This window comes from Perissodus microlepis, chromosome 16, assembly GCF_051167445.1.
Source record: "Perissodus microlepis isolate ML-2025 ecotype Zambia chromosome 16, ASM5116744v1, whole genome shotgun sequence".
In the NCBI taxonomy this organism is placed as follows: Eukaryota; Metazoa; Chordata; class Actinopteri; order Cichliformes; family Cichlidae; genus Perissodus; species Perissodus microlepis.
In genome coordinates, this window is record NC_140476.1 from 20,895,618 (window position 1) to 20,916,278 (window position 20,661).

Genomic DNA, 20,661 nt, shown 5'->3' on the forward strand with positions numbered 1-20,661 from the left:
AAGAATCCAGGTTAAGATGATCTGAGCTTTGTGAGACTGTGCTTTATTCTGCTGGAAGTAGTTACTGGAAGATAGGTGTGTTGTGGTCATAAAGGGATGGACATTATCAGCAACAATACACAGGTAGGTTATGGCGCTAAGGTGCCTGAAGTCTGCCAAAAAATACATTACCTCCCCAACAAATATATCTCAATATCTTTGAAACATTGATTTGAAAAAAATAAAATAAATGTGCCACATTGTGACCACACCATTGGTGTGTTGCATCAGAAACCAGGACTCATAAGACCAAGTAATGTTTTTCCAGTGTTCGATTATCCAATTTCTGGTGATCCTGTGAGAACCGTAGCCTCAGTTTTCTGTTCTCAGCTGACAGGAGTGGCACCTGGTGCGGTCTTCTGCTGCTGTAGTGTAAATGCTTCAAAGCTCAATGTGTTGTGTGTTTCAATGTGTTTCAGAGATGCTCCTATGCATACCTTGGTTGTAATGAGTTTAAATCAATTTGATTTATATAGCACCAAATTACAACAACAGTTGCCTCAAGGCACTTTATATTTTAAGGTGAAAACGTTAGAGTAATAGAGAGAAAACCACAAGAATCAAACAACCCCCTTTGAGCAAGCACTTGGTGACAGTGGGAAGGAAAAACGCCCTTTTAACAGGAAGAAGCCTCCAGCTGAATCAGGCTCAGGGCAGGGCAGACATCTGCAGAGACCGGTTGGGGATCAGGGTAGCGAGACAAGATTTGAAGACAGTTGATTTAAGCTTTGCAACACTCCATCCTGCTGGAAGCAGCCATCAGAAGACAGGTACACTGTGATCATAAGGGGGTGGACATATTCAGCAACAATAATCAGTGACTCAGCCTCACTGTCCTGCTCTTAGCTGACAGAGCTAGCACCTGGTGTGGTCTTCTGCTCCTGTAGCCCATCTGCTTCAGGGTGCAATATGTTATGTGCTCTTCTGCATTCACAGGTTGCAATGAGTGGTTATTTAAGTTATTCGTTACTTTCCTATCAGCTTTAAACAGTCTCATAGATTCACACATATTATAGCTCATAGAAAATCAGCACACATATAGTTGTCTATGCAAGCATATTCAACAAAGTAAACATGCATCACTTTTATGTTAGTAGTAAAGTTTGGCAAAAAGGGAGCCAAATCAAGCACATTGTGTACATTGTTTCACACGCCTCTTATGGCCATAAAGGGACATTCATGTTGCACCTGATTTACGCTCCTGTGTCTTGTTTTGATTTTACTCTTGCTATAAGATCAGGTAAACATGATTATTAGTTTTGCAGCAGGCAGTTCTACATGCAAAGCTTTACCTCACATGGAAAAAAAAATCTTTGGCTGAAAGCATGTTGTGAGGAAAATTGAATTTGTCATGTCCTGCTGTAGGCTTCAACCCCTCCACAGAAAATGTACTGTATGTCTGATCATCTCTCTTTCTGACATTTTGGCACTGTGTGTTTGTCTAGCCCATCCATTATTCTGCTTAATGCATTCTGGCCTGTGAAGTAACTCTGGCTCTTGGATGGACTTTGCCTTGTCACAATAAAATATGAGCTGTCTCTCTAGCTCAGATGGCTTTCGGGGGATGCCGGAAGAAGAATGAGATATGGACACAAAAAGGCTGATACGTTAGAGTTCTGACTTCATTGATTTAAAGAAGCACAGGTGACACCATGATCATTCAAACCAGCTATTTCCCTGTAACAGCAGCATATTCTTTATAAAGAGGGACAGGGGGAGCATTTTAACTGATTAAATGTGGAGTTTGGTCTGGGCTGCACACACTTCAGAGAACACAGTGTTCCTGGTTTTGTTTATGGCAGCTGTCAAAGACCGAACACGGGAGCAGTCACAGATAACTCTGCGACTCTGTCACAGGCTTCAGTTTTGCTTGTTTATGAGCCCACATGAAGAAACTCATTTGATCTGCCAAATGCTGAAGACATCAAAAACTTTGTGCACATGAGAAGACTGCGCTTGTTTGTGAGTTCATGTGTGCTGTTCTTTTGTTTACATTTGACATGAGATGGGCTTGACTTTACAGACTGATTGTGAGCCTTTGGCTTTAGCTCGTTCAATGGGACTTGCTCTCTGTATGGTTTCTTTGATTTCAGATAGTATAGTAGTACAGGTGGCATGTGTTTGTGTGAGCATGCTCATTTTTATTTACATGGTATGCACATTTCATTTCTTGTGCACTGATATACTTATAATGAACTCTGTACTTCCTTACTAAAAGGTAAGAACTCTTAACTCTTTAAAGCCAAGAGTATCATGTGTAATGAATGAGTTTTTAAGAAGTTTTTGAGTTTTCTACATCATCAGTATGATCCCCCCCCCCAAAAAAAACCCCAAACAAGCAAAAATAAATAAATACTTTGTAAAATGCATATTTAAGCGATAAGTTACAAAAAAAGTTAAATGTAGCAAATACGATAACTAATATGCTTCCAGGCTACTTTTCCAGTAGCCTTGAAACATGTACATAGAAAGAATAGTTTAGCTGACCTGAGAAGGTTTGAACACTGGAGTTCCTTTAAAGTGATGGATAGGCTGTGAGGCACAAATCCAAAGCAATGCATAAATACATGAAATGAAGAAGTCATCATCAAAATGAAAACTGCATTTCAAGCTGCTAGAAAAGTGTATGGATAAACCATTGAAATATCTCCTCAGTAGCCAAAAAAGTGAGTGAATTGCTAAGATGCTAATAATAACTCAACAGCTGAGTGTAATTAGTGAGAGTAAATGTTCCTATCTATAAATAAATATCTAATAAATAAGCAAACAAATAAACAAACAGTTCTTTCCAAGTTTATTTGTAATAATTTCCATTTTTCAAATAATGTAAGCAAAATTCTGTGTAAAGTGAGTCCAAATGAACCCAGTGGTTTTAGCAGTGAGCTATTTAAGTCCATCTGAGAAGTCTGTGGGAGTATCTCTCTGAGTATCTGGCTGATTTATTCTAATATTACATAAACTATTCCTGGTTCCTTCTGCATGCACACAAAGGCAAAGAGAATGAAAGTACAGCATCTGCCTGTGGAACAGAGTGGAAACTGTACAGATGAACTGGGAATGGAGGGATATGAAATGCCTGGAGCTAGTCTCCACAGCCACACAGTGGCACCCTTGGTTACAGGCCCATGGTGATAGGACCTCAAAGGTACAGCGGCATCCCTCAACGGCTGCCTGTTTAGAACACAGCTTGCCTCAAGAGTCACCCTTCCTGACAACACATGTGTGTGTGCACATGCAGGCATGCATGTACACACGTTCACCCACACACACTCCTTTCTGCAAAATAAGGGAGATGGAGAAGGTGTGAGGAGAACAGAAGCGGGGTGAGATACACTGTTTGTGCATTTTTGTACAGTGCTCATATTTCACAATTTGAACTAACTAAAATACAATATCTAATTGATTTAACAGTCCAGCTTCCCTTTCCCCCTCCTTTGTAGTAATAAATGATCTACTGCTGCTTTATAACAATAAAAACTTCACTGGAGTAAAGACTCTGAAAAATCCCTCCAACTGTTAGAAATTGTGGCAGGAATCACAGAATATATAGAAAATGATCATGACACATTGCTTATGGTAATGATGACATAATGATACAGTCATTAAAATATAGTTGATACATTTTAACACTGTCATGCATCACAATATCTGTACAGCTATAAAAGCACCCCAAAACACCCCAAATAGGCAAAAAAGAAGGGATTATGTATTTATTCACTGTAATGCATCAGTGAATAAATACACAACTCCTTACTTACTCTAACTTGTCAGAGTAAGAAAAGAGTTACTCTGTGTCCCACAGTTTCAACTGTTTTTTTTTTTTTGGTCCTCACTGTTAACATCCCTCCACTTCATAAACTTGACAAATGCCACCGCCAGGAGTCATAAAGTCTGCGCTCTGATCAGTCAAACTGGCGAGGGAGTCCATTTAGAGTGCCTACATGCATTATTAAAAATAATGGATACCCATGTATCAGTAATGCATTGCAGATGGAAGCGATGGGCTATATTGCCATATCAATATTTTGGCCCACGCTTACTTAGAAATGTTGACAGTTATTAATAAAGTTTTGATGTAAATAACTTTTTTCCAGATGTTACGCAATTTAAAATATATATATATATTTTTTAATTTATTTAAAAAAAGTCTAATTAAGAAGCACTTGTACCCATGCTGCCTCAAATTTATACACTGAAGGCGAAGCAGCCGTTGTATTCATATTTTTTGGGGTTATTATTAATTGGCTGCTTGCTTACCTTGTTCACGCCGTGTTAGTGTAGCATGCAGCATATAAACCACCAAGAGGTGTCTCGTAACTTAAGCCAGAAGGCATTCATGCGACGCTGAGAAGATTAGAACAGATCAGTGAATAGAGGGCGCCGCCTCGTGGCCAAAGTGGAAACTTATGCACTCCTCTGCTACAGTACAGGGTGCAGTGGAAATACGAGAGCTCCCCTAAACGTTTTCCCTGTTGCCTTTGCAGGACAAAAGAAGTGAGAGAGCTAAATAATATTCTCCTGTTCAATAGCACCTTATTTACACATTATTTAATCAAATTTCTATGTTCTTCTTGGTCAGTTTAATGCCATATTTGGCTCATTTTCTTCAACCCCCCTCACGGCCAGTTTAATGGCTAACCTAATATTAACATGGTTGCATGATAATGTTTCGGTCTGAGTTCTTTGTAGTTTCAATGTTTTTTAAGATCAGGTGGTTTTCCTTCATCTAATGAGTCTAATTATATGTTTTGAATGTGTGAACGGTTTAGGCAAGTCTTTAAAATGAGACACATAAGTCAGCGTTTATTTAGATTCTCAGTAAAAACGGGATCATCTGGTGGATTACATTTGTTGACAAATCACTCAGTGTGTGCGTTTCTCTAAAGGCTTAGAATGAATAGCTGCCTGAGGGCATCTACTGAATCTATCACCTATTGAGGCAGATGACAAACTCTTTTCGGTAGCTCTTCCATTAAACTCTTCTCAAAGCTTCAAAAGTGCAGGAAAAATAACTGGAATGTCCCCACCAGCTTCTCTTTGGGAGATATTTTAGGACTATGTGAGGAGCTGGTGAAGAGGCAGAGCCTTAATAACACCTGTAACCCAAACCACGTTCTGTAAATACAAAGAGTATGAGCTGATGCCCTCAGGGTAAAATTCACAGTGTGCTGTTTACACTGAACCAAACTGTAAACAGAACAGGGCTATTTTTTTCTTTACCGGTAACACTATTTAAAAGTAGAAGATTGATGCGTGTGTGCGCGCGCGTGTATTTGGAAAGGGCTCGGTGAAGGTTGGGCTGTTGTGCAACATCTTGACCTGATACGTCTGTGTAATAGTGTGTTTTGGTGTTTATCTGGTATTGGTGCTCTACATTAAGGATAATGAGCTTTATGATCCTGTATTTATAAGACACGTTTCACTTAAAGATTGCAATAAAGACTAATCTGAGATTGTTATTTTAAAGTCATCTGTGTTTCGTTTTTGTTTTATCCTGGTGCCTTAAAAGGTGGAGCTAGCATTTTACAGTGAATATAAAAGTTATGTAAAAAAAATTTTTTATGTAGAACGACTTTTTATTTATTTATTTATTTGGTTGTTGTTTTTTTATGTTACCTCCAATATATATTATCCTGACCCCATAATTGAGGGCTACACCATAATAGTCCATACAGCAGCTTGGCAGCATGTCTTTATGGCTACATAGATCGGTGTTATGAAGGTGCTTCGGTCAAAATATATTTTATGTTACCTTTCTTCAGAGCTTGTCTTTTAAAGGACATCAGTAAGCCGATTTGTCTGCTCAGCTGCTTCCCCCTTTTTTTTTCCCAACTGAGGCCTGTCCAAAAAAAAAAAACCCTCCAAAAAACACACAGCTTACAGCAGATAACAACGGATAGCCTGTAGCGTGGTTATAATAAAAACGGATGAAAGGGCAGGATATGCAAAGCCACGCAGTAAAAGCCTATTCATGACACGATAAAAGTGCCCCAACAACTGGTTGGACAGGCTTGTCCCTCTCCTGTGATGTCATCCAATAGACGAGCGGCTGGCGGCTGCGATGCGCATGTATGCAGTCCACTGCCTCGACGCATCACAGCGAACCGCACTTGACAGCTTTCCAGGTTAGAGGGGGGGAAACAGACTTGCTGAATTTCCACAAGCCAGCCGTCATCCGCATCCACCCGAGGTACAGTTTTTTCCCCCCCTTTCTTCCCACAGCACACCCTACACACACACTCTCTCTCATATCATGCATCATATGGTTGGATTAATGCTGTTCCTGTTCTAACGCACAGATGACAGCGTAACCAGGGCGCTGAGCTGCTGAGACACCAAAACACAGCCGCTTTGTTGAATCGGATCTGCTGTGACTGGACATGAATTCGGCGGAACAGACGGTTACATGGTTGATTACGCTCGGGGTGCTGGAATCGCCAAAGAAGACCATCTCAGATCCCGAGGCATTTCTGCAGACCTCCCTGAAGGATGGGGTGGTCTTGTGTAGACTCCTGGAGCGGCTCAGCCCGGGGTCCACGGAGAAGGTAGGGAAATAGCCGACACTCACTCCCCGCTCTCCTCCGCATCCCCAACCGCCCGCCCGCGTCGGCGTGTCTCCGCGTTGCCCAGCACAGGGAAACCGACGCGGTTTGTTGTCTGGCCTCTCTTTCTGCCCACTGATCCATGAGGAAATTTCTTTTGTAGGTCACGGCAGCCCGTGTTATTGTCTGCGATGGAAGTACTATGGTTGCGCGTATGTCAGCGTGTAAAAAGAGGAGAAAAAGGGAGGGGGAAAATACAGGTCGATGTCTGTACCACCCAATAATAATCTGCTCTCAATAATGTAACACTACAGCAAAAGGAAGACTGGTCATTCTTTGGGAGCTGTTAGATGCTTTAGAGGCTTTCAAATAAAGGCCTCGACATATGCTTTTAATGCAGCTCTAACCACTCAGCAGATCTTTGCTATCGTTGAAAGAACCCGTTTTATTTTCTCTTTAATCCCGGCGGATGCGGCTTGTATGTGAGTGTATTTTGATAGTGCACACCGATTGATCCGCCGGGGATGAGGGGCTTTCTGTACACAGACCATTGCTATAAGAGTGGGCCGCCATTGACTGCAAAGGCGCATAGACAGCAATAGACCCTCTCCCTTTTTAAAGAAACAGCGCAGTGTTTGTGTCTGTCAGCTTACCAGCAGCGTCTGCTGGTTTCAGCAACAACCTGAAGGAGGCCATTTGTTTTCCTCAAAAGAGGATGTGCTGCCGGAGGCTATACCTACACCCTCACAACAACAAATTTGCCTGCCAATGCCCAAACGGGTTTTTCCATTTTCCTCCCTTAAAATGACAAACATCACTCTGGGGTGGAGGTTATGTTTGATCATCAAGCATGCAGGAGAACATCTGAGGGTGGCTAAAAGACAGCCTCCCCCTTTTCTTTTCTTTTTTTAATTTATAGGCTACCTATCCTTATATGGTGATGGGTGGAATCCTGTGTGGGCAAATGTGCTGGTCTCAATAATGTTAAATCTACTTCTGTCACAATAATAATGTTCTTTATTTTCATTTAAGTTTTTTTTTGTGTGTGTGTGTAAAGGCTTGCAGTGATAAAGTAATCACTTATGTGGCCACAGGTATGCCAGCATATGAATAATGTGCAAGCACCACATAGAGTAATGAGCTTAATTCATATTAATAGAAGGAAAACAAAAAACAAAACCAGATATAAAATATGTATTTTCTCTCTCTCGGGCTAATTCTTAAATGCTTTCAGATCTGATGAGCCGAAACTGTAAATGAATAGAAATATTATTATTATAATTATTATTATCATCATTATTGTTATTATGTTTTTTTCAACCAAAACATGCACCAACCCAATAATGGCATATTAGCCAAGTGTGATGAAGGGATTTTTAATACAGTGTGTCTGCTAAATTATTATGATTAATATACACTATCCAAGGAACAATTTTTATTTGAAAAACAACTAAAACTATGAAATGAAGATACTGTATCTATCTACCTATCTGTCTATCTGTCTTGACATGTTTACATTTTTTTAATAAGTAGGAGGGTGTCTCTCTGTGACCACAAATTCAGGCTGACCAATCACTATCATTCTGGGCTGCACTGTACAGTATGTGAACAGGAGAGAGCCCTTTCCATGTGTTGTAGCCCGTGCTAACATTTTACGAGGCCCAAGAGAAAAACAAGATACATTTTGCTCATTAACAGTTCAAGTCACACTATCTGCACAGAACAAAGGCATGGGGGGCACCATAGTGGATTTAAACTTAATTTAAATTCATGCAGTGACTCCCCATTGATACACCTGTTTCCTTATTTTATGCTTGTGACCAGGTGTATCTGCATTGCTCTGCCATCACAAGTGAAATTTCCATTTGGTGCTAATAAATCTTGAAGTGTGGCCAAGAGAGAAAAGTTACTACACTCACAGGCCGTTTATAGGAACCCCTTGCTAGAGTCATATTGGCCTCCCATTCACCTTCAGAACTGGCTTAATTCTTCTTGGTACAGATTCATCAAGGTGCTGGAAACATTCCTCAGAGATTTTTGTCCATATTGACATGAAATCATGACATATTTGCAACAGATCTGTGCATATGTTGTGACCCTACCATCTGAATGTCACAACAAAGTCGAGCCTCATCAGACCAAACGTTCTATATTTAGTGAGCCCATGTGAACTGGCACCTGAAGTGGTTTTCTGCTCCTGTAGCCCATTTACCTGAAGGTACACTGTCTGGTGCATTCAGAGATGCTGTTCTGCATACCTTGGTTGTAACAAGCAGTTATTTGTGTTACTGTTGTCTTCCCAACAGTTTGAAGCAGTCTGTGCATTCTCCTCTGACCTCTGGCACCAACATGATATTTTCTCCCGGAGAACTGCCACTCACTGGATATTTTCTCAGTTTTTCTGTCCTTTCTCTGTAAACGTTAGAGATGGTTGTGTGGGAAAATCCCAGTAGATCAACAGTTTATGAAATACTCCGAATAGACCAGCTCCTCTGGCACCAGCTAGTATTCCCCATTTAAAGTTGCTTAGATCATCTTTCTTTCCCATTCTCATATACAGATTAAACTTCAGCAGGTCCTCCTGACTATGTTTACACCCTTAAGGCACTAAATTGCTGCCATGTGATTGGCTAATTAAATATTTGCAAAACAACCAGTGGACTTAATAAAGTGGCCAGATGTGCCACTAGATACAGCTGCAGCCTATTACAGTATGTTTCACAGAGGGATTTCCCTCCTTAGTCTACTGTGTTTTTACAGCATATATCAGGGCTTTATACTAGTACCAACAATCAAGCATTAACTGCCCCCACAAAACAGCTGATATGAAAAAAAAGTCACCTCAGAAAATTACAGTTTCCAACATAAACAAGCTTCCTGTGAAGAAGCATATTACAAAACTAATGAGAAGTGTTTGATGTTATGAGTTTTTTCCTGTGGAACCTTCACTCATATACCAGATCCTTGAACTGGTACTCACCTTGAATACTCTGTCATTTTACATTTTACATTTTTACATCATGAAATATTGATAAACTTAGCAGAAAGGTAAAATATAAAGTTTGGTCAATGATTTATTTGTTGTAACAATGCTCCTTAGCAATAGAGTTGAGTATGTAGCGTATTTTGCTACTGACTCTTGTTTTGAGCTTCTGGCATTGCAGGTGCTGACAATCAGGTGCCTGATTGTCAGCACCTGTGAGCATGGACCCTGCTACAGCGGTCAGTTGCCGTCTCCTCCAAGCATACCACATTTGACTGATCTTGATAGGGCCTGTGCCAAAGGGCAACTTCAAGCTAATGTTTCACCAAACCAAGTTGCAGCATTATATGGAGTGAATCTTACTACCATTTCCAAACGGACTTCCATATAACAGGGGATGTCAGAGACAGGCTACCAAATGGGTATCCCAAGAAGATGACACCACATGAAGACCGTTTTCTCAACCTGTCAGCAACTAGGAACCACAGGCAGTCTTCTACAGATTTGAAGTCTAGGTTTTGCAGGACAATATGGCCGACGACTCGCTATCTAGACAATTTCTGGTCTCATAGAGCTGCCGGGAGGCCTGCCTTTCACTGTCAGGCTCATTTGCGCTTTTGTCTGCAACATGTGCACTGGAACCTGGATGCAGAAGAACGTTATGTTCAGCGATGTGTTCATATTCTGCTTTCAGCATTTGGATTATTGGCTCAAAATGTGGAGAAGATATGGAGAACGCTATGCTGATTGATGCACCAATAGGGTAACAGCTTTTGGTGTATGCAGTGTGATTGTGAAGGCGGGCATCTCCCTCACTGGAAAAACAAGGTTTCCTTTGAAATTGCCTCCAGGTCACTGGAGAGAGCTTGAGATGAGATTCTGCAACCAGTAGCAATCCCACATCCCCACAGTCTGAGGCCAAACTCTATCCTCCAAGATGACATTGCTCGCTCCCACGGAGTGATGTATATCAGACACTACTTCAAGAATTTGCGAGTGGAGAGGATGGAATGGCCCCTGTGGGATCAGCCTGGATGTGCTGCTCCTGCCAGAGTGACCAACACAACCACACTGGCTGACTCGTGACAAATGCTGGTCGAAGGATGGGATGCCATTTGTTAAATGAATAAATTGTTAAACCGCCAGCACGTGTTGTTTTCATTAGACTTCAATCATCCAGACCAATAAACAACATCAAACAAGATCCAATAGCAGAATAAGCTGTTTGGTACTGGCAGAGGGGATCTGGCGAGGGCAACAACACACTCAACTCTGCTGCTCAAACCGCAAATACATTTTCCCCACAATTATGGCAACATTTAAGCAAAATAAGCAAGCTTTCAAACTTTCCAACTAAACACAAATTTCCTTAGTTTTTGTGCTAAGTTCATTCATATTTCTCTGCAAGTCAAATAAAAAGAAACGGCAGTACAGGAATGCTACAGATATGTTTGACCAAGAACGACTGCGTGGTTCACCCCCCTAGAAGACTGCTAAGCTTAATTTCATCTATAAAATGTACTAATCAGTAGGCTAAAATATAATTTATTTTATTATTTCTATGTATTTTTTGTTAGTAGATTGAACTTTATCATCATGAAGATGATCATGTTTTGAATATTTTACTGATTCAACATAATTTTGCAGTCCTTTGGATAAAATCATATTTTTGCTTACCGACACCGCCCACTATTTTTGTCTTATTTTATTCTTCTTCTTTACGTATTTAAATGGGACAGGAATAAAAATCAGTGCACTCACATGCTAAAGCAACATCAGAAGTTGGTGGGGTGGGGAAGACGGGGAAGGGGGGCATCCCTATTTGTCAACGTCATTTCCCTCGACCCAACGCTGCACTCTCTTCCACTTCCCCGCTGAGAGGGGGGGGGTTTGTGCTCAGCCTCCCGGAGTGTCAGGCCCGGTCAGTGCTCACACACGGGAGACAGTAGAATGCGCGTCGTAGAAGAAGAAGGAGAAGAAGATAGATTTTTAAGGCAATGAAAGTCGCACGCAACCGCAGTGAGAGAGGCGAGCGTGAACTGGAAGTTTAACTCCTGACCAGCGTTTCCGTTTTTTCAGGTTTACCAAGAGCCGAAGAACGACGGCGAGTGCCTGAGCAACATAAAAGAGTTTCTGAAGGGCTGCACGGCTTTCCGCGTCGAGGTGAGTACCCTCTCGGATTTATTTTAGGTGTATGTAGGGGGGATTGCAATCACTTAACACGTAGAGAAGCTGCTTGAAACGTAGAGTTTGCATGTTCAGGAGGAGACAATGGACAATGCGTCCATGGAGTGGAGGGACGGAGCCCCTGACAGAGAGAGGGAGGAGGAGTGAATTAGCAAGCGAGAACAATCACCCATCGCTCGGCTGAGAGCTTTGTTTTTTTTTGTTTTTTTTTACCGTAAGGTGGATGCATGTGCAGTATTTTAGCCACCTCGGTGGGCTCTGATTGATACTGTGGAAATATCCACGTTCCTCACGCGCAGTCTCAGGAACGTGTTGTGTTTACGCTGTCTGATTAATCCAGAAAGCTTTGTCCTCGGGCTCATGCGTGGCTTTACCCTCACCACCATTTCACACTGGCCACCCTATAAACATGTCTCTGAGAACAAGTCACTGAGGCTGGGGATGGTTATGTAAGCCAGTCTTGTCCCAACATAGTTATTAACGCGTTATAATAATAACAATAATAAGGTGTAAAGTCTTAACATGTCCCCGGATTAAGCAGCTCACTCCTGGGCCCGTGTAGAAATATCTGGATAATTTTGTATAATTTCCAACCCCACTCTTCTGCAAATTAAGGACAGAGTGCTGTTTATGGCTGTGTATCAGCTGGGGCATAGAGGGGTCATTGAACCGTCCCACTCTGACAATGCAAGTCAGTGTTCCTCAGCATTGCTTCTCCCTGGTGAGTCTTCCAGCTACAGAACAAGAGGAGGAGCTGGGGAAAAAGCACTGTCAATTTGAGTGTGTGAAACATGCCATTTTAGTAGTAACAGACGAATGAAATGCAAGTAAAGCAAGCTGAGTGCATGCATGGCTTTATTGGTAAAGACCTATGTTTGCTTTGGCTGACTGCAGGGACAGGTCCTGGCAGCAGTGCTGAGCAAGGATCTGTGTTTCTTTCTGGTATAGTCCTCATCCTATCTCCTCTTTTGTGTCAGGCTGTTACTTTACCTGAGGATGCACCACTCACAAATACCACTTTTTTCTTTTTTTTTTTTAAAGGATGTTCAATCCTCGTGTGCACATGTGTGATCAGCTGTTTGCGAATTTTTTTGAGTGAACTGTAGAGAGCAGGATTACAGTAATTTGGGACATGGGAGTCCTACTGCTCACCAGCTGCAGGGCAAAGATGGATGTTATCCAGAGCCCAGAGCACTGCTGGCTCGGACCCCAGGTAACTGGTCCGATGGTAGATTAGAGCAGTGGGCGCTTGCATGTTAAAGACGGGGGGAAAAAAGGCACTGTGCTTTTGCAGTTCTGGCCGACCTCTTTTAAATAGAGTTAAGCTGGACACTTGGCTGAGCGGGGACATCCCAGATTTGCTGCGGTCCCATGTGTGGTTGAAATATCTCACAAGGAACGATGTCGTTTAGATTTGATTTTTAATAATTCTGCTTAGATGCTTGCGACCACGTCTGATATTTGGACGCCTGCTGTTACTTATCCATCAACATTAATGCCTTCGACCACAGGAAGAGGAATCATCGGAGTTCCCATAACCCCTGTGGTCCCTCAGAAAGAGCAAACTTATCCCATCTAGCTACCCCGATAAAACTTAAAGTTCCATATTCCTACAGAAGTGATGATATCCCAAATAGAATCTGGAAAAGGCAAAGCATTTAGGATTTAGCGTTTTATGTATCTGTGCCATCAAACTGCAATCTTGGTACGAGCTTTTTGAGTGCTTGCCACAGAGATGAGCTCAAGATGCAGCTTTCCTGGAGTCCAGCATGGTTTATTTAAGGTTTCCAGAATATCAGTGTGCTTCAGCTTCAGCTTTGTTCTGTTTAATGTTACTTGGTTGAAAGCTGAAGAGAAAAATGTTTTTTATTTTAATTCGTCTTGTTCTTGTGCCACATTAAACAAAATCAATAGGTTTTTGTCTTTTTAAAAAAGGGTTATAAGCGAGAAAATGTAAAGCAAACGCTGAAAATCAGACTTGTTAGCCTGGTCTTTATTTTCAGTGGATTTCTGTGTTGTGTCAGCTGTCTGAGGGTCTAAGCAGAACCTTGGCAATACGGCTCTTTAGTGATGCTATAGAGGAGGAAATACAGTTAGTACAGCTCTCATTACCCCTCTGGCCCCACTGGAATAGTAACACTATGCCAACCCAGAGACTAATAACAAATCCACCTGTCTACACCAAGTGGCAATCTCCTGGGCTGAAAAACGAAACCGGTGAAGTGGCAAAAATTCCTCAAATGACCACTGAAGGCTGTTGAAAAAAGAAAGTTATAGACTCCCATGTTGAGACACCCATTTATAGCAGAAATAAACATGTTTAAGACCAGCTACAAAAAACGTTTTATGTCCCTATAACTGATGTCTTAAAAGCTTGCATTAATAGGGGTGTTACAGCTGCTACCTGTCTGCTAGGATTTGCCAAAACTAATTCATATCACTGAACTGAACTTAATTGTATTTGTGTTGTTGGTGGCATTAGGAGCAAATGCTACCATTTTATAATAGTTACTTAGCACCAGGTATCTCTCAAACAGTCTATGGTTGCTAGTGTTGGCTACAGACTGAATATAAGTGATGGACACAGTGTTTGGGTCTGAAACGTGAAGACAAAGCGCGAGGGCTTTAAACCTGGATCCTCTGCAGTGGCCGACTGGGTGACTCTGGTTAGTTCTACAGTTAAACAACCCTTAGATCCGTTGATCTGTGATCTCTGCAAACACTTTCCTGATGACATTATGGGTTCGATTGCTAATCTTCTTAAGACAAACATGATGATGATTTCGTAAACTGTTGTTCCCATTAGTCAGAATTGATCATGCAGTCTTACTCAGACAGCTCCACTCCTCGTTTGTGATGTCTGGTTTCAAAACACCAATTGGGTAACACTCTCCAGTCAAGGCATCAAAATGGGTGAAGTTACAGTGGCTTTGCTTATCTTTTATATACAGTCTGTAGGCTACGCTGATCTGAGAAGTTGATTTCGGTTTTATTGTTAAAAATTATCTAACAGTTTTAAGGCACTAAAAGCGAGTGAGATCTTTAAAAAAGGCATGTATCGTGCTATTTAAAGCCTTCAATTTGCTGTAAGCACCATGAATCTGCAAGGCTAAAGTAGCTAATAAGATTTTAAAAACTCTCTTGTTGGTCTGTTAGCTTGACTTCTTTGTCAGGGGCCTTTTGTCCTGAGTGCAGTCTTCATGAACTCAAACACATGATCAGCTGGATTGAGATCAGTTGACTGACTTGGCCGGTGAAGAGTTGTTTGTTGCTGTTTTGCCAAACAGGAAACTGCTTAGCTGCCTTGCCTGTAAGTTTACAGCATCTCTAACGCTGTCCACCTAATATGAGCGCTTTTAAAAGTAAACACTTTTGTTTCAGAGTTTTGTTTCGGTGTTGATTTGTTTTCAGTATAATCTACTCGACTCATCCTTCAGTCTCATATTACCCGTAGTATATATGGACCAGGTTGTTCTATCATCCTGTGCAGATAACTGCTCATTTCCTCAGCTGTGACGGTGTGGGAGCAAGTGTATCACTGCTGTAGCGTGCTGAGTCACAGAAGGGTGTTGGACCATTGTTTCAGCCTGCGGGGATCATTACCTGGCTATGATGCTGAGGCTCAGCAGACAAGTCGGAGCTCGTCACGTTAGTCATGTTAATGATCGCCGTGCAAAAATCTTTAATATACATAACTCGTCATGTTTCACCGTGAAGTAAAAGCTGTTGTTTAAACTGAAGAAGAAATCTTAAGGGTCTAAAACTGAATCTTAAGATATTAGAGAAGTGGCAGCGAGTCTTGTAGCTTTTAATCACAAGCACACAAACACCTACATACTCTATGTTCCACACCACTCACTCAAACAGTCATCCACATTTTCCCTGAGGACATGTCTACAATCAGAGCGGAAGATGAAAGAGACTCGTATCTCACAGTCGCTCATCCTCTGTGCTACCGAAGCGAGAGTAACTAATCACTTGGAGGCGTTGCACAGGAAGAGATAGCCTAAGTCATCAACAGAGATACGGTCACTGCCATTCATACTAGAGAGGCCAGTGTCAGGGTGGTGGTGGGACAGACAGTGCTTTTTGTTGTTGTTGTCACGAAATTCCATGAAAAGAGCCAAATAAGGGATACTTATCGCATCAGTCTTCTGATTCTTCTGCTCACGTTCATTCTGTTTCATTTACATCTGTATTTCCTTGAAATTACCAGATTGAATAAAGGATGTATAACAAAAGAGGTCAAAGACGTATTCAGTTCATGTCATTTTCCAAAACGGTTAGATGCTCTAGTTTTTTAGTAAACATCACTCACACAGAAGACTTTACACTAGCCTGGGGAATTCTGATTGAAAATGTTGTAAACAACATTATGTGCCCTGTGTATGTATATTAAATGCAAGGTCTGCAGTTTCTGTCACTTGAGGAGTTTTCACAAATGTACTGCAGCCCACACATTAAGGAGTTGATGTACGAAAACGCACTGATCAAAATGAAAGGATGTGACACTGCAGCAGTTAGCATCATATCCTCACAGAGACGGTTATGGATTCAAATCCCCCAGCCGACTGAAGCCTTGCTCGGTGGAGTTTGCATTTTCTCTCAGCCTACCTGCGTTCTCTCTGGGTACTCAGGCTTCCTCCCGAAGGTTAAAGACAAGCAAATTAGGTTAACTGGTGATTATAAATAGGCCATAGATGTGAATGTGAATGGCTGTCTGTCTCTATGTGTTCGCCCTGTGACGAACTAGCAGCCTCTCCTGGCTCTTAGCCACTGAGCTGGGAGAGCTTCCAGCCCACCCCATGACCCTGAAGGGAAAAAACAGTTAAGAATATCGATGGCTGGAATGGATGAAAATGAAAAAAATAATTCTATATAAAGAAAATTATTATTATCTTTTTGTGATTTTTGCTAACAATAATAAAAATACACATATTAGCTATTTGGCAATGTTGGTGTCTGCATTTATAACAGCTGATAAGATAATAATTACACCTCATACACTCCCCTTCTGGTTGTCTGTCTATGTATGATCCCCCGGCACTACAGCCTGTTTGTTCTCGTTTTTCTGTCCCACCCAGCTTCCCTTTTTCAATTCATTGACTTCTCATTACGGTTAGTAGATGGGGATCTGCTCAGGAGCCACCACCAGTCCCCAAATTGCGGCCTCAATTCATGCTTACGCCATCTGCCATTATCTACTAGGAATGCTGTCCAACCTAATTGAGGATGTGGTCCCAGCTAGTGAAATGACAATCTAAAAAAAAGTAAAGAGATGTGAGAAACACCCTTCAGTTATGTAATGAGTGCTGTCGTTGCATAGTTTATCCACCAGAGGGCACTCTGCTAAAACGAGCCGAGTTAGGCAGAACTGTTTTAACAGTAGAACAAGTTTATTGTTTATACAGCATTGACATATCATCTTACTAAGAAATCATAACTAGTCATGTTAGGGAAATATGCTTTATCTCTTTTAAGATAAAAAAGTTTTAACTCGCCAAATAATGGCCTCTGTGTTACTCTGTATCCTGTATGGTTTGGCTTCTAATAATGAAAAATCATCAATATTTGAGTTTTATCCTCTCTGTGTTTTGCAATAGTGTTTGTTATGTACATTATTCAGCTGACTGTTACTGACTGATTGCTCGGTGTTGTCATCGCTGCGGCCGACTGTCAGGCTCATGTTCTTTTGTCTCTCACCCGCAGCCATTCGAGGCCAGTGACCTGCTGCTGGGACTGAACTTCTCCAAAGTGCTCAGCAGTTTGGTTACTCTGAATAAAGTGACTGCAGGTCAGTTAAAAATGTGCAGTGTGTGTGTGAGAGTGTCATTATGGATGTGGGAGTAGTCATGAGGCTGATTTATATTTCCCCGCTCTTGCGCAGATATCGGTGTGGGCAGCGATTCGGTGTGTGCCCGACACTCTTCAGCCCACCGCATCAAGTCGTTCGAGTCGCTGTCCTCTCAGGCTTCACTGGCCCGATCCTCCAAGCTGCTGCAGAACCAGTTTCGCAGCCTGGTAAGGTCAACACGTGCTTCTGGCCCGTATTGACGCAGATTTGGTGGATATGTGTCAAAGGCATATGTTATTTATCATTACAGCTCTAACACTCTAGAGAACATAAATAAAACACTTAACATTTAACTTCTGATGTGTCACAAACAGTCTGTTCTTATTCTTTTTTTCTGCTCACTGGTTTCTGGTCCAAACACATGACTCCAGTATTACATGCTGCCATTGTGAAAAGTGCTTTTATAGTGCCTGAGCAGAGTTTGCTGCAGGCAAATGACTCAGGGGTTGATGGAGGCAGCAGCAAATTTGCATGTCATCCTCATACACGGAAAGAGGCGTACAGTTACACCTAAGCCATTTTAAAGCATAAAGGGAACATAGTCCTGGAAGAAAAATCCAATTAAATTTAACATTTTCTGTAAATTCTGTGAATCTCGGGCAGCTCGACTTGCGTGAAGTGTTTCCAGCTGGGCGTCGCGTACCTGGAGTCGAGTGTTTTAACAGATGCATGAATACATTTTTAGGCATAAGTTGTAACGGCTGCTGTTTTCTTTGTGAGTATTTATTACATGCCGTGCTGCGGGGAAAAGCAAGTTCTAACGTTTGAGTCTAAGGTTTATTTTTTAGCACCTGGCGGCTTTTTTTTTTCTTCTCATCCGTAAAGACTCTGCATCCTCTTTCACGTGATTCAGTTTATTTTGAAAAGTCTCAACAGGATCTTGAGCTTTATGGTGAAAGGTTTATGTGGAAAATAAACAAGCGGACACGCAATGGTTTTATCATCGTTGTTGCTAGCAACGATGCATAAAAACAGGCGCTTGTCCGTCTGTAGTGTGGTTATATTAAATATAAGAGAAAGAGAGAACTTTTAGAAATTAATATAACCACTACAGTGACCATCAAAACCATGAAAAAATATTGCTGTAAACAGTTTATTTTGCGACACCACGAAACAAACGGTAGCGTAAAAGGAAACGATAGACGTTTTTATATCGTCATCCAATATATATCGTTACATCGAACAGCCCTAATTTGATCAGTGCCAGGAGAGTAGCCTTTATAATGAAGTTCATCACCCGAGGTATGGCAAATCACAGAAGCTTTCTTTTTTTAGACACTTGTTCAGCAAGTGTCTAAATTTTATGTCAGTGTCTCATAAATTTCTAAGAAGTAGGAAACTTAATGAACAGAAATTATCACCAGAACTGTAGAAGTTTCAGGTTTCTACTGCAGGAACTGTCTCTTACTGAAATCCATCATTTTGCACCAGTTCGGGTCAGCCTGTCTGTCACAACATATTAATAGCAATAATCAGTTTATCACATTTTAGTTAAATCAGAGCAAAGACTTCAATAGTTATAGATGGTAAGATTTACTGTATAGTAGTGGTTACAAATGCTATTTCCATTTCCGTTGGCTTCTCCTCCTCCTTGCTGACGCTCCCGCCTCTTTCACCAGGACATGTCAGAGAACAGCGGACAGCAGCTGCTGGTCAAGGCGCGTTTCAACTTCCAGCAGACCAACGAGGATGAGCTCACCTTTGCTAAGGGCGATTTCATCAGCGTGACTCGTCAGGAGGAGGGCGGCTGGTGGGAAGGGATGCTTAATGGCAAGACTGGCTGGTTCCCTAGCAACTATGTGCGTGAGGTCAAGGGCTCCGGTAGGTACCTCGGCTAACCTGATGAGTGATTAACAGGGTCTGATTAAGAATTTATGGGAGACGCAGAACTTCCTGATGTGCTTTTAATAACTAACTGGTTGAATTTCTGAAACAAATTTCACATTTAGAGACACTCTCATGCTATTTCCAAAATTGGACTCACTAGACCAAGATATTAATACCTTAGTGTAGTGATTCATCACACTGTGTTTGTTACAACATAAAAAATTGGCAGTTGCATCCTTCAGTCCACGTATTTCTAAATAAATCTCCTGCCCCTGCATACCTTTGTGGAAAATAGTATACTAAAGAGAAATCTCTGTCACGCTAACCATTTGCACAGCTTCACAGCTGCCTTTGTCACCATCTTTCCACCCGATGCCGTGACAGTAATGTAGTGCCACATCTGCTGCAGTCTTTTGTTTTTCCCGCTTGTGTCGAGATGCCAGTGACACAGCGCTGCCACTGTGAAGATGTTTTCGAGTAACACAAGATGTGCTTTCTCTGCATGAAGGGTTCATTTTAACAAGCTAAAACTGTGGTTCGGAAACTTGAGGCCAAGAGAAGTGCACCGTCCTTCGTGTCTCGTATTTCGAATATTTTAACCTTGGTGGGAGTTTAAATGACTCTGCTTGCACTGTAACCCAAAACATGGCGGTTAATTGGCTTGGGTTGTTTTCTTTATTTACGTAAGGAATAAATAAATGTATGCCCAATGGTTTCTGTATAAACAATTTATATTTTTAGTGGTATCCAGATGGCCTGGTCAGAGTATTTTAAAAACTGCTGATCTACTGGGATTTTCCCACACAACCATCTCTTGGGTTTACAGAGAATGGTTTGTAAAAGAAAATGTCCAGTCAGCGACAGTTCTTTCGGAGAAAATGTCTTGTTGATGCCACACTTTAGAGGAGCATCTTTCAAGCTGATACCAAGGCAACAATAACTCAAATAACCACATGTTACAACCGAGGATAACCGTAACATTTCACAACATATCAAACATTATAGCAAATGGGCTACAGCAGCAGAAGACCACATTGGGTGCCACTATTGTCAGCTATGAACAGGAAACTGAGGCTACAATTCACACATGCTGAAAACTGCAACATAAGATTAGAGAAATGTTGCGTGGTCAGATGAGTCTCAATTTCTGTTGCTAAATTCAGATGACAAGGACAAAAAAAAGCATGAAACCATAGATCCATCCTGCCTTGTATCAATGTTTCAGGCTG

General features: G+C 41.5%; 1 protein-coding gene across 3 annotated transcripts in view; it reads left to right on the top strand.

The window, feature by feature from the left end:
* Positions 1 to 5,774: 5,774 nt before the first annotated feature.
* The window catches only part of arhgef7a (Rho guanine nucleotide exchange factor (GEF) 7a), a 33,336-nt gene continuing 18,449 nt past the window's right edge, over positions 5,775 to 20,661 (top strand). The window contains exons 1-6 of one of the 3 annotated variants that reach the window (XM_084907592.1): positions 5,775 to 6,229; positions 6,339 to 6,584; positions 11,644 to 11,727; positions 17,461 to 17,545; positions 17,639 to 17,772; positions 19,225 to 19,426. In XM_084907592.1, the coding sequence (XP_084763718.1) occupies positions 6,420 to 6,584; positions 11,644 to 11,727; positions 17,461 to 17,545; positions 17,639 to 17,772; positions 19,225 to 19,426 (670 nt within the window). In that variant the 5' untranslated portion in view covers positions 5,775 to 6,229; positions 6,339 to 6,419. The remainder of the gene's footprint in view (positions 6,230 to 6,338; positions 6,585 to 11,643; positions 11,728 to 17,460; positions 17,546 to 17,638; positions 17,773 to 19,224; positions 19,427 to 20,661) is intronic. The other 2 variants (XM_084907590.1, XM_084907591.1) reach the window with 2 other exon arrangements.